The sequence below is a fragment of the Rhopilema esculentum genome, chromosome 20, assembly GCF_057945365.1.
Source record: "Rhopilema esculentum isolate cy_ngs chromosome 20, ASM5794536v1, whole genome shotgun sequence".
Taxonomy (NCBI): domain Eukaryota; kingdom Metazoa; phylum Cnidaria; class Scyphozoa; order Rhizostomeae; family Rhizostomatidae; genus Rhopilema; species Rhopilema esculentum.
Genome location: NC_142834.1, coordinates 7227682 through 7240764, shown reverse-complemented (window position 1 = coordinate 7240764; position 13083 = coordinate 7227682). Strand labels below are relative to the sequence as shown.

General features: G+C 34.5%; 1 protein-coding gene across 2 annotated transcripts; it reads left to right on the top strand.

The window, feature by feature from the left end:
* The first annotated feature begins 1236 nt into the window (after positions 1-1236).
* Positions 1237-11635, top strand: LOC135687353 (uncharacterized). 2 transcript variants are annotated; one of them, XM_065203897.2, is made up of 5 exons: positions 1237-1700; positions 6779-6875; positions 8125-8215; positions 9340-9443; positions 9756-11635. In XM_065203897.2, the coding sequence occupies exons 1-5, from the start codon at positions 1311-1313 to the stop codon at positions 10454-10456; spliced, it is 1383 nt and encodes a 460-aa protein (XP_065059969.2). In that variant the 5' UTR covers positions 1237-1310; the 3' UTR covers positions 10457-11635. The 2 variants fall into 2 exon arrangements, with proteins under 2 accessions (XP_065059969.2, XP_065059968.2); XM_065203896.2 differs by having other exon boundaries at positions 1238-1700; positions 9340-9506.
* Positions 11636-13083: the final 1448 nt, after the last annotated feature.

Below are 13083 nucleotides of genomic sequence, written 5' to 3'. Positions count from 1 at the left end.
GTACTGCTAGTCCTTCATGAATCCCGAAAAATCTCGGACATTTTATTTTTGTACGTTAAATTTCGGACAGAAGATTTCAAACAAATATTTATCCAATCGGTTGTTTCGGACAAAATACAAAAGACGCCAAGAAATTTAAGACAATATCTTCAAGTTTCATTACACAGCACCCACAATAACGTGCTCATAAACAAAATACTGTCATCTGTCATCTGTTTCAGCGTCATCTGGTTCATGTTTTTGTGATAGCGTCATTAACTCCAGACACATACATCCAAGCCTATTTTGTTCAGATCTGGTTTTATTTCGCAAATGGTCATACAAACCAAGCCCATCGGAACCAGGGGGGCTTGAGCCCCCCAATAATTCTCAAATTGTAGTATGTTTCCTATACAACAGTGTACTGAATGAGAAGGAAAACAATGGGCAGCCCCCCCCCCCCCAATATGAATTTCGTTCCGAAGGCACTGCAAACCAATCAACCAACTTGCATTTACGGACTCGGTTTCTTCAGGAATAGCTGATATGAACCGGAGAATGGCTTATTTATCTAATCAACGAAAACTATAGTCCTAGCAATGAAGCAAAGGAATACTCAAATGATACATTTCCAAACACAGAAAACAAGGGGCCCTAATTATGCTTGATGATGAGCATCCTGAGGACGTGGATAAATCAAGTAAGCTAAATGACGAGAACAACGCTGCTGTATTCGTATTTGAAGACTGCAAAATTACGGGAAAATTACACATGGCATGCTTTTCAAGTGATAGCTAGCAATATATTCACGCTTACTACATTTCTATTTCGTGTTTACCTATGTTTGTATTGCAGTCTAGCATTCTCATTTTAAATTATCGACTATTCCTTGTCAACCCATCATATCGTAATTTTAAGGAAATATACTTCTCAAAGGTTCGATATTGTTTGTTGGTCGTAAAATTTTTGAAAGGTAAAAATTTCGCACGGTAAAATTCCGCAAGTGCTTTCAAAAGCAGCAAGAGGAATATTCCTCCTCTCCGTTCTTTTTTTATTTCCCATTTTCGAGATTGGAAAGTGTCCAGTCAGAGATCGGAGCCTGAGATTTTTAGCCTGTACTCAAGTTGAAGCAGACTCAACTTTCAAGTTAGGGGTATGGAGCACAGGCTAGTCATTCACGTGCCACCCCCCTGATGTTTCGACTGACGCCCCCTAGACACAGTCATTCAATTCAATTCAACTTGATTATCGGTAGGTAAATGGAAAACAACAGCGGATTGTTATGTGTCAGCGAGAGCTGCTGAAGGTTGGAATGCACGTTTGAAGGAATAATGTTTTCTCATCACGTCGGTGGAAATATGTCTCGAAAGAATGGACAAGCCACTGTAGCAATCATTGGAGCATTTGTTGTTATTTGTATTTTGTCGTATTATTCCTGGAATCTTTCATCCGAAAGTAGAACACTAAAGAGGCTAGTTGTCACCACTTATAGCAAACTAAAGGACATGACAACTCATAAAAACTTAATGGAAAAGAAAAATACACTGCTTTCTAATCGAATGGTTGAAATGGAAGAGCGAATGACAACTGAGAAACAGAATGCAGAAGCAGAACAAAAGCAAAGAAGTAAATGCTCCTCTGATTTGGAGTCACTAACTAGTACCTACAATGTTGCAGAAAATAAAGCAAAGAAGTGCGAAGACGCCTCTTTGCAAAGAGAGGTCTGTAATAAAGTCGATTTTTATTTATTCTTGCATTATTCGTGTGCTTTTTCAATTTCAAGTAATCAGATGTACCTTTTTCAATTCAAAATTCCAGTAGACCTTCATAAATTGCCTGGCTACGTAATGGAACCGCTTCACTAAACAACTCCAATAGAATCTACTTGCAATTAACAAAAGATAGTTAATTAGCTCAGTTTAAGGTTAGCTGTGAAGCAAAGTACTAACATACACAACTGTAAAACATACAGGAGGTGTATTAATTGCTATTGGTCACCTAAACTGATCTTTCATGTTTCTCTTATTTCAACAAACATGCTTCTCTAATTTCGAAACTCAACAAACAATAGCCATGAATAAACAGGAAACACTACCCTTGATTGGCAACCAATCATGGTTGAAATATATTTTGTTAGCAGAAATTCCATATAATTATGTCCTTGGATACAGCTCCAAATTCAAATTGAATGGAATTTGAAATCATTTTGAAAACACTGTGATGAAAACACTGTGATGTGTCTGTTGATACTATTGGTAATTATTTTAAGTAAAACTCTATTATATGTAATAAGTGATTCTTATAAACCTAAAGCAGACCAAATAGTTAGGCTGGAGACATGCTGTTTTGTATTAGCTATTCTCTGCATAAATTTGATTCAGCAAAAAATTGGACATGTTTTGTAGTAAGATTTGTACTTGTACTAATCTTTTCCATTCTAATAAGAAGAGTTGCTAAAAAGCACCACATTTCATTCTGGCTTTTGTGGGGAATATAAAGCAGGCGTGCTAACCACGGCACGCCTGCAAGCAAACAGACCTGTGGTTGCGTGTGATTTTTTTGGCCAAAATTTATGGTAATCATAATAGATCTACGCAGAAATTGCCAACATGACAATGATGACAGCAATAATTTTGATGAAATTAACTTTGCTGAATTCTTAGCATAACTACTTACATTTTAACAAGAAGCAGGTAATTTCTAAAGACTTGAGCAAGTTTCTAACAAGTATAAACTGAGCTTATTTGATATATCAGCAAAAATTGGCACTACACCTACAGAAAAATGTTTCCCATGTCATAAGCAGTTTTCATCAGTTTCAATAATGAATCCTTAGCAGAGTTATTGAGGGTCTGGTATTCGTCTGGCTCTCTGTTATCAAGAATGATAATTTTATGGCCAGATGTCAATAATCCATAAATTATATGCATATATTATAATTATGGACCATTTTCATTAAAATAAATGTCGCCAACATCTAGATTTAGAGCATAGGGAAGTCTTAAGAGGGAGGTGTAGGAGGGTAGTACAATGTGACCAGATCTCAATTTTGGAAATATGCCAAATTTGTCATAAATTGTGCTAGATTTGCAAAAATTATGCTAAATTTCAAATCAAGGCAACCCTGCTCAAGAAAGAGGCTAACACATGCTCAGAATATCAAAAATGGCCAGAGTTGCCATTTGGCCTTTTTGACAGCTCATCTTAAACTCAATGTACTCATTCTTCATAAACGAAAAGGCAATTTTGATCAATGGTTTTGATGGCCAAATTACACTCCATTTTGGCAGTTTCTCAAAATCCTTTGGCCATCATAAGTTGATTTGGCCAAAGAAGCAAAGTTTGGCTGAATTCTGACCGCATGTTGCAAAAAACAACAAAAATGCAAAGGAAACAAAATTTATGCACATAATATTCAAAACTGTTTAAAACAATTTAAAAATTGCAAATGATGAATGAAGAAACAAAATAAAAGATAACAGATAGTTTAAGATAAAAGCAGATGAAAACTTTTGTAACCTAAAAAGCAAATTTTGTTTATGTTATCACTCCACATAAGTAGCAAAAAATTAGTTTTTGTATACTGTGTCTGCCAACCATTCCAAACATCTGGCAAAATCCTAAAATTGGAAAGTCACAATTTACTCCCAAAGAAAACCACAGATGCTGGTGTAGAGTGTTTGTATCTGGTAATGATAGACAATGGAATAATGAAAACAATGATTTTTTTAAATAATATGATTTTATGCTAAATGATGATTTTTGGCCAGTATTATGCTAAAATCATAATATTATGCTAGATCTGGTCACACCACTAGTAAAATCTGCAAATCGGCTGATCTGGCTAAATTAGTGATCCAAAGTGAAAGTGTTGTTCACAAAAATTTATGTTTCTCTTAAAATTTGGGAACAAAAATGTCTGTTATAGTCTTCTGTGTTTGGTGTTGTTCACTAAAATGCTATAAAGCCTTGAAAAGGTATAAACTTTTTGCACAAATCTTTTTTGAATCATAAAAGTACATGTTGCCAATGTATATATTTTGATGATGGCGATAATGATTCCCCCAAGAAATGGTGATGAAAATATACCAGGAGAAAGTAGACCAAAATAACTGAAATTTGTTTTACAAAAAATTGGTCATATTGAGGAAAATTATGATGATTGGACCTACAATTATGTTCTTGATAACGAGAGCTCATTATATATAGGATTTGTCAAACGGACAAAATTTTTACAGAGTTATGCAGAATCCAAGAGGTCAGACATTTGTTGTCATATCGTAAAATTATTTTTGTATTGGTTTCATATTATTGGGATTTGCTGTAGATTAGTCCTATGATTATATGTCAAAATTTTAATTTATCCACAGTCCTGACAAGGTGTTAAGCCTTTTTTAAGTGGCATGAAGTAATAGAACCAAGGAAGGGTAAACATTTAAACCTGTCTCAAAAACCCACAAAACCAGTAATTATGAATTTTGCTCTCAAAATAAAAGCAGGCTTGTAATATTTTGCACTCCTGGAAAGCAGAAGGTGTGCGCCAGGGCGTGTGCATGTGATCACATGCCTTTCCAACCAAAGCCTTTTTTATTTTATTTGTACTAAAGTGCCTGGTAATTCCATAAAATGTGAAAATGTGTAGATTTATTCTGTCATATACATCAAACATGTAAAGTAAGAGTCCAGTTTAATTCTGGATTTGGATTCAAGTGTGAACCAGGATCCAAGAATTAAAAAATGACTAAAAATGAAGTTATGTGTTCATCTTTGTGCTGAGGTACTCTTGACATACTGGAAGTCATTTTATTTTATTTTTTGAGACTGACTGACCTCCTATGTTTTATTTACAAATGAATCATAGTTATTGCGATGTTTTGGAAATGTTTAAGGCGATGAACCTAGATGTTTAGAGCTCTCATATAAAAAAATTTCCTTGAATATTAGCTATTTCTTATTTAACTTCAAAGTTCTTGTGGCCTTTTTATAGAGGGAATCTAGTTTAATCATTGTATCAACCTTTACCTAAAAGTGTCTCTTTAGTCAATAATTGATTGATTTGCTTAAAGAAAGTTATGTAACAAGCAAAAAAACAAATGAATGCTTTTGGGGGCCCGGAAAGCCACTTACATACATGTGAATAGAAAAGCAAAGCTAAACATACAGCTTGTTCAAACTAGACAATGGCCACAAGACATTATTTCTAAAAGACTTTGGCGTAAAGGTGTCATGCAGCAATTTTTTATATGCAGCAAAATAACTGGCTGTTTCTTTTGTCATATCTTTGGTCCATTATTAGATTCAAATCAGTCTTTAGGAATGGATTGGGGAAAAGCTCATTTCCGTGAACGGTCTCTCTTTTCTTCAAACCAATTCTCCTTTTAAAGGGTAAATATTGCCAAAATAGGTTAGCAGTCCCTTTAATTTGGAAGCAGAAGAAATATAGATAATATGGAATATAGATGCTGGTTTCTTAAACATGAAAAAGGGATTTATAGCATAACAGTATAATGAAAATATTCAGTTTTAATATGGTTTTACTCTTTCCTTTTGTTCTTGATGTGCCTCTTTATGCTACAACAAGTTTGGCTCTATAAACCTTGCACAAGCAAGAAAATGATAAACAAGAGGTCTGGAATATGGATGTCATTTTTTGTTTTATTAGGGTTTTTTTGAAAAATTAAGATAGGAGAATGTTCATTTTAATCTTAAGAGCAATTAGTGAGATTATGGATCAGCAGCTAGTCACATATATGAATTTCCTTATGTAACTGACAGAAAACTAACATTTTCTTATGTAACTGACAGACAGCAAAATGTTTTGTCTAAGCTTAGTTTGGAAAAGCCGTTTACAGTATAGTCTCTTACAGAGGCAGCACCACAGGGAGGGCTGAGGAGAACCTATCCTCCCAAATATTCAATAAATCCGGTGAGAAACTATGCGGGGGGCAGGTTATGTAAGAGCAGCTACTTCAACCGAAAGACTGAATGATCTCATACAGATTGAAAGGGTGGAAAATATTGCAGACAAAATTCCACTTGAACGCTAGTAGAACTTCTAAAACTTGCTAATTATAGTAAAATTCCCTTAAATAACCTTATCTTTTTAAAGCTTTCTATTATGATTTTATAAACTTTCCTTATTAAAAATTTTTCACTTGTGGCCCCTTAATGCATGACAAGCAATGAATTAAAAATACTCAAGCCAATCTTTTCCAATCCATTGCCATGTTGCTTAGAAAACAAAATGCTGTAACAACATTTTGTCTCCTCATTGAATGAAAGGACCAAAGCTTCTGGAATAAACCGGTACACTCAAGTGCCTCAATGGTGTTGAAATGTCTTCATAAAGAATGGCTGACTGTGTTAACAATGAATTGCTACCCCAACACTTTTTGCAAGACTTTTTTATTTTAATTTTCTCAAAAAGTTGAGAGAAATCTCACAAATGTCTAATAAAGGTTTCAAAGCTTCAATACTGGCCAATAATAAGTTAGCGTTTATTACTTTTTAAAAAGTAACTTCTTTCAAATTCTAAATTTCTAGTGTTACCAGTGGTTTGATGCTCTGTGTGATTGATCTTGAAGTACTTAATGATACCTTATGGGTTCACAAAAGTGATTTAAATTTTGGTGGCCAAGTTGATTTCAAGCTTTGAGTTGTCACAACCTTTATACATTTGTCAAGCCTGTGAAATACTTTTACTCACTAAGTGTAGTATATATCTTTTATATTGACTGTGCTTGATTTTCAGATCTAGTAAATAATTTTTAGATTTAATCAATTTAATGTTTTTTTATAGAAAATGCTTTTGGGTTTGCTAAAAGATGTCAATTTGGAGAATATTGGCCCAGCTGATGATAAAGATATATTTATTGCAAAGATTAAACATCTCAAAGGTAATCATATTTTGTGACAGTTCTATCAGGGCACCTGTTGTTTTGACCTTGGGATGCACTTGTTTAAAAGTTAAACCTTGCCAGAATAAAAATATGTGTACTGCTCAGGTCTGTTGCTAAGATTTGTAGATGATATATTGAATCCTGGCAACAAATAATTTTCTGAGGTACTTAATATGTACCTTTCTTATTGACCCTGTATTTCTATAGTGGGTAGATGTGCACCCCCACCCCCACCCCCCCTATAACATTTACATTTGGAAACCAGTTTTTATAATATTATAGCTTGACAGATAAGTAATGTCAAGTAAACAATAATCTTTAAATTTCTTTCACTTTTTTGAAACCATCAATTCTTTTGGCAACTAATTGAACAAAACTTCATAACATTGGGAAGGCTTTTGATGAAAAAACTTGAAAAAATCACTTTAAAAAGTTCAAAATGTTAACTTTTATTGGACTGTTTCAGTACTTTGAAAGCTTTATGAGACTTTCTATAATATAATTAAAAACTGTTTTAGCGGGTTTTGTTGAAATTTGACATGATGAATTTAGGAAATCATTTCAAGATAACGATTGGATGTGGGATAAGAATCTAGATAATCATTCGTTTTGTGTGCATAGGCTGAGATGACACTTTGTCAGCCATTACATAGAAGCTGTGATTAACTGAATTAAAATCTAAACTAATGTATTGGAATTTGATAAAAACTATTGGCAAAAGTATCTTCTGACATTTCAATTTGGTCACAAATATTTAGTGCCACGGTGACTCAGTTGTCATTGTTGCAGTCTATGGTTCTGGTTGAACCAAGGTTCTGGAGTTTTAGTGCTTGCCATGGTGAAACTTTGACTTAGAGTGAGGAGAGTGGCCAGCTCTCTGTACTGTATTTCTGTGATTTATACATAGGCAAGTTGAAACACCATACAGGAGCAACTGTTTGCCTTCTCAATGACCTTGTTTAGTCTTGGGTTACTTAGTGAGAAACTTTCAAAGAAAGTGTCTCTCCAATTTCCTCTGATTCATTTTTACCATACTTTTTGCTTGTGATTTCTAAAGCCTTTTTGTGGGTCTTGGGCAATTTATTGCAATCCTACAGTTGCTAAGGGAAGGCAAATGCTTGTGTAAATACTTGGGGTGTGGCAAAAATTAATACTCTAAAGCTGTTGATTGAAAATAATTTCATTGCAAATGCCTCTTTGTTGGTGTAAACTTTCTGTCATAAAAAAGTATGCAAATATTTTGCAGATTTATTGAAGTCAACTGGCTCTGATTATCAAAAACTTCAAGATAAATACTCAGAATTAGAGAAAGACAAAATAAGTCTGGCTGAGGACTTGTAAGTTTTAATTTCTTAAAACTTAATCTGATTATTTTCCAATTTTGATTTATTACAGTATGTGTTTTTCTTAAAGAGTCATTGCTAACAATGAGCCATTGCACTACACAAGCAACCCATAATGCATTTTTAGACAGTCTGAAATCAATTTACTCCCATTGAAGACAGTTTACTGCCATTGTTTGGATCGTCGCCACGCTCGCAAAGGCCTATTGTTAGCAATAAGTCTTTAACAAAAGTCACATAAAGCTATGGCTTGGTTGATGGAACTTTATTGCCACCAAAACTGTTTGAAAATAAATATAGATGACCTGCCAGTTATTTATTACAGATATTTGTAATTTTATTATTAAAGTAGCACTCCCACCAAGTGGTATTTTTTACTGTGATTACCAGTCTTTTATCAAAAAGAATTTTTATCATTTTCGATTACTTTCTCAACTTGTTTTTTATTTCATTCTAGTCTGCTATGACTTATGAGAAATGCAAACTAAAATACTGGCCAACCGATCCCCTGTGAATAATAATTATTAGAGTGACTAATCCACTTTTATTTTGAATATTTAATGTCTCACAGTTTTGCAAGTGCAGCAAGACCTTTTTACAGTTGTGGAATTAAATGGTTAACCAAAAACAAAGCACAAGCCAGATTTAATATCTTCTGAATTTTGGAATCAATATATACTTAACTACCATTGAGTTCGAAAGTGTGACATCACCAAAAACCCATTTTTAGAATTTTTGAATTTTAACCATTTAACAAAAAGATCATAATGAAATACTACCAAACCTGCAAAAATAGTCAGATCTACCCAAAATCAGTTGAGATATTGCCAATGAAAGATTTGAAGTTTGCTAGCGAATCACTGTTCATAAAGTTATGAACACAGACCAAGATACAGAGGTTTGATGGGGAATAGCCAATACACATGAAGCCATATCCTAGCCAATTCGTAACACATTTGACATGAGCCAATTCGTAAATTCTAAAAATAGATTTTTATGACGTCATCACTTTAGAACTCTATTGGTAAGATTTGTAGATAACCCATACTAGATTGACTTTTTTTGTTGACAACTTTTGAAAATACAAGTTAGAGGAAATTAATGTTCTTTACCAATAGTGCTAAATCGAGAAAGGATTTGCAGAAGTGTCAAAATTCTCACGCTACATCGTCTGCCAAGGATCAAAGTGAAAATGTAGATAAAGATGAGAAAAAAGACGAAGGTAAGAAAAAAAACAAATCGCTAAAATCTGAGCAAGAAGAAAAGATGGAAAAGAAAGAAGCAGGTATTTTATTAACTTCATTAGAAGACATAAACGTTTGTTGATATTTGTGTAAATCTAGAAGCTTTCTCCGTATGAATTTGTTTACAATACGGCTATGATCCAAAATATGTGACATTTTATGATACAATAGATGCATAGCATTAACACCATAATATGATACGTATACTTGGACCTATAATTTTGTTGCCTAACATCTTCATTAGACCTTCTTATCAATTTTGTTAATTAAATGTTCATTTATTGTTGCAGAAGATCAATCACCTGATAAGAAGCATAAGAAATCACATGCTAGTCAAAGTGGGAGCAGGAGTAAATTGAAAATGTTTCATAAGCAGGGTAAAACACAGACAAAGAAGCACGTGAAAGTCGAGTTATCCGATTCAAAGCTGAACAATTCAACTTCTCGTAAAATAACCGAAGTCAAACCTGCATCCACCAAACCAAAAGTCGAAACTACCCCACTGCCCACGCCAACTGTTAGAACGAAAAGTGACTTTCAAGAGGGCGATACATTCTTCAGCAAGGTTGTGGAAATACCGGGAAAAGGTGAGGCTGAAAATCCCAAAACATCTTCACCCATGCTAAAAAACAATAAGGAGGACACAGAAAGAGATACCATGGAATTCGACAAGAAGGCATTCCATGATGGCGTTGGTGGTAAGAATCTGGATGCATCTAACCATCGCGAAGATGATGAACTTGCAAAACCAAATGAGGGTGCTGAGCGTGGTAAACTATTCGCGGGTAGTGATGCAAACACTGGGCTTGAAGACAAAGAAAAAGATCAAGCTGAAGAGAAGAATAAATCTGTAGTGACGTCAAATCGAAAAGAGAATGACATCGATGCAGAAGGTGAGACACATCTGTCTGATGCCAAAAATAGAATAGTTAATGGGAATGTGCCAGTTGAGAACAATAAACAAACTGACAAAGATGCCTCAACCAGTTAAAACCTCGATGACGAAATAAGAGAAAATTCTTTGATCACTTGAGCTTTCAGCATTGTAAAAAAAGTTTTATTTATGATAAGTAGAATAAGTTTACACGATGCGAGTAGAACTGTGAGTATAAGTCAATTAACTTTCAACAAGGTTAAAGTTTTTAGCGCGAAACTGGTTTAAAATACTCCACATTCCCATAAAGTTCCATGTTTTTCTTGAATAATATTTTGCCATCAAGTTGGTTTCCATTATTGTTTATAATCCTACTGCTAGGAATGTTACCCCCAATGATGTTTCTTTTACAAGCAAATACAGACGAGGCTGAAGAGCCCAAAAACATCCACATGGGAGGTCTGACGTCACGAGACACATCAGAACCACCCCACCCCTCTCACCTTAAATGTCTGATTTAACTGAATTTAACTATATACACTTTTCGTCGTTGAAAAATCTTGTTTTTCGTAGGCTAATTCAATTTAAAAATACAATGTGTTTCACAGATGTTGCTCAAGAAATATGCAATTTTAGTGACTAGGCAATTCTAAAAAATCATTCCTGCCTGCACCCCTCTGGATTCTAGGTTGGTTATATGCTTAGATGTATTTTCTTAGTTAAAAGTCACTGCATTAAAGTATGCAGAATTTTATCCCAAATACGACAGTTGTCTTCTGCCTCTCATAAATATCCTTTCCTTCCTTACGTCTTGCAATTGACCTGATTTGAGTTATGAGGATAACAGTGGCAATTCCTTTTTCAGCTATACAAAATTTGACGTGTATGACGCTCCTCTCATTTTGCATTGCCACACCTAAGCCACTGTCAAAAAAATACCGCTGAGAGTGTGCAATAAGACACGTTGTCTCAAACTAGGAATCCTTTAAACCAATATTCCTTGAAAAACCATTCTTAACCTATTTGCATATTCACATTTTTATTTATCAAATCTACTTCGTGTTTCTAGCAAAAATAACCAACAATATATATTCGGTCCCACATTAATTATTCATGCGTGGATGAAATTTTCTTACACGACTTTACTGTGAACTAATTGGAAAGCTGTCTTATGTATAAAAACCAGGTTTAATACCAAGTTTAATGACGTTTTAACTTAACTATCAACACTTTGTTATTTGAACAATTAGTTGTTAAAGCTAGGCTAATAGCTGTCCATTTATTACTGCCATGAGATTTTGTGTCATTTCTTCAAGAACCATTTCTTAGTTCGTTTGCCATTTTTTTTAAAAAAGCCTTAATAATTTTCATTTTCCCCATATTTTCCCATGGTTTTAAGAATATATATTTTCTTCCTGGCAAGCTGCACAATTTTAGGCAGAACTGCTGTTACTCAAGATCTAACTTTCTTTGCTGAATCGATCAGACAAAGAAGATTTTCCGGCAAACAATTATGATCTAACGACGCCTTGTTCCTTGCCTGTCTAGGTTCATTGCCATCGAATTTTTTTCTGATCGATCCATATCAACTGGAGAATTACAACCCCTGCAAAAGTCCTGGAACACTAAAGGCTGTTTCAAAAGCAAATTTAGCCACCCCTTTTCCAATTCAAGCAATGTTTGTTTTAATAAATAAAGCATACACGAAATTGGGAAGTTCTTTCTTTCGTATGGCTTGTATGACATTTTCCTAGACTATCAGTAATGTTTTGAGGGGAGGGATGAAGTAGTGATATATAGGAAACAAATGCATAATATAAATACACAGTTTCGCTTGCCCAGTGGTCCAAGTGACTTTAGCAGACATCGTAGTTTTTTGCACAGGTGCCATTCATCGCCCCTAACATTGTCAACATACCTATATTGTACCCATTGTACCTTGTTTACCTATTGTGAGACCGAAAATGCCCTCCTTATTTGGTTCGCAAAAGGTAAGTACCCTCCACATATCATCGCTTCTACAGATAGATTACAGTTAAAATCTCTGTTCGATAATTAATGTCGATTTGGTTTTCTTGCCCCACGTTGTCTTGGTCTTCGTACAAAGGGCACATTGAGATTTCCCCAGCTTCACTGTCTTCAACTTTGCCAGACATCTTGAAGAATGTATTCATTTTGTCCTAAAACACGAATGTTTAAAACTTTTCAAGTCATCGTTGTCTTATGCCTGCCCAATTTTTAAACAAATCAATTGAATGCTCCTAAAAATTGCATGATATGGTATGTTTCCGCCCTTCCATGCTATTTCCAAATTCTTTGCTCCTTATGTCGTTTTTCGCAATGTTACCATGGGTTACTAGTTATCATGGTTATTTAGGTTTTCAAGATTAAAATGTTAAAAATATTAAAGATACCAATAAGCTCGATAAAACACATTATTAAATTCATTTGCAGGTTAACCCAAAAATTTTAAACTAGCAAATTCTGTTTCGGAAATTACTTTTTCTCTTCGCTGTTATCTGGATTTTCTTCCTGTTTGCTTTCACCTTTGCTACGACGAAGCTTCTGGTCTCTAGTTCGCTTATTCTGAAACCACACCTGAATTCTGTCTACTGGAAGGTCTAGCCGAGCGGCAATCTTTCTTTTAACATTCGTATCCGGATACTTGCTATGACTGTAGGCTGCCTCGAGCAAATTGACTTGCTCATTTGTAAATATTGTTCGAAGTCTTTTTCTTGTCCTTG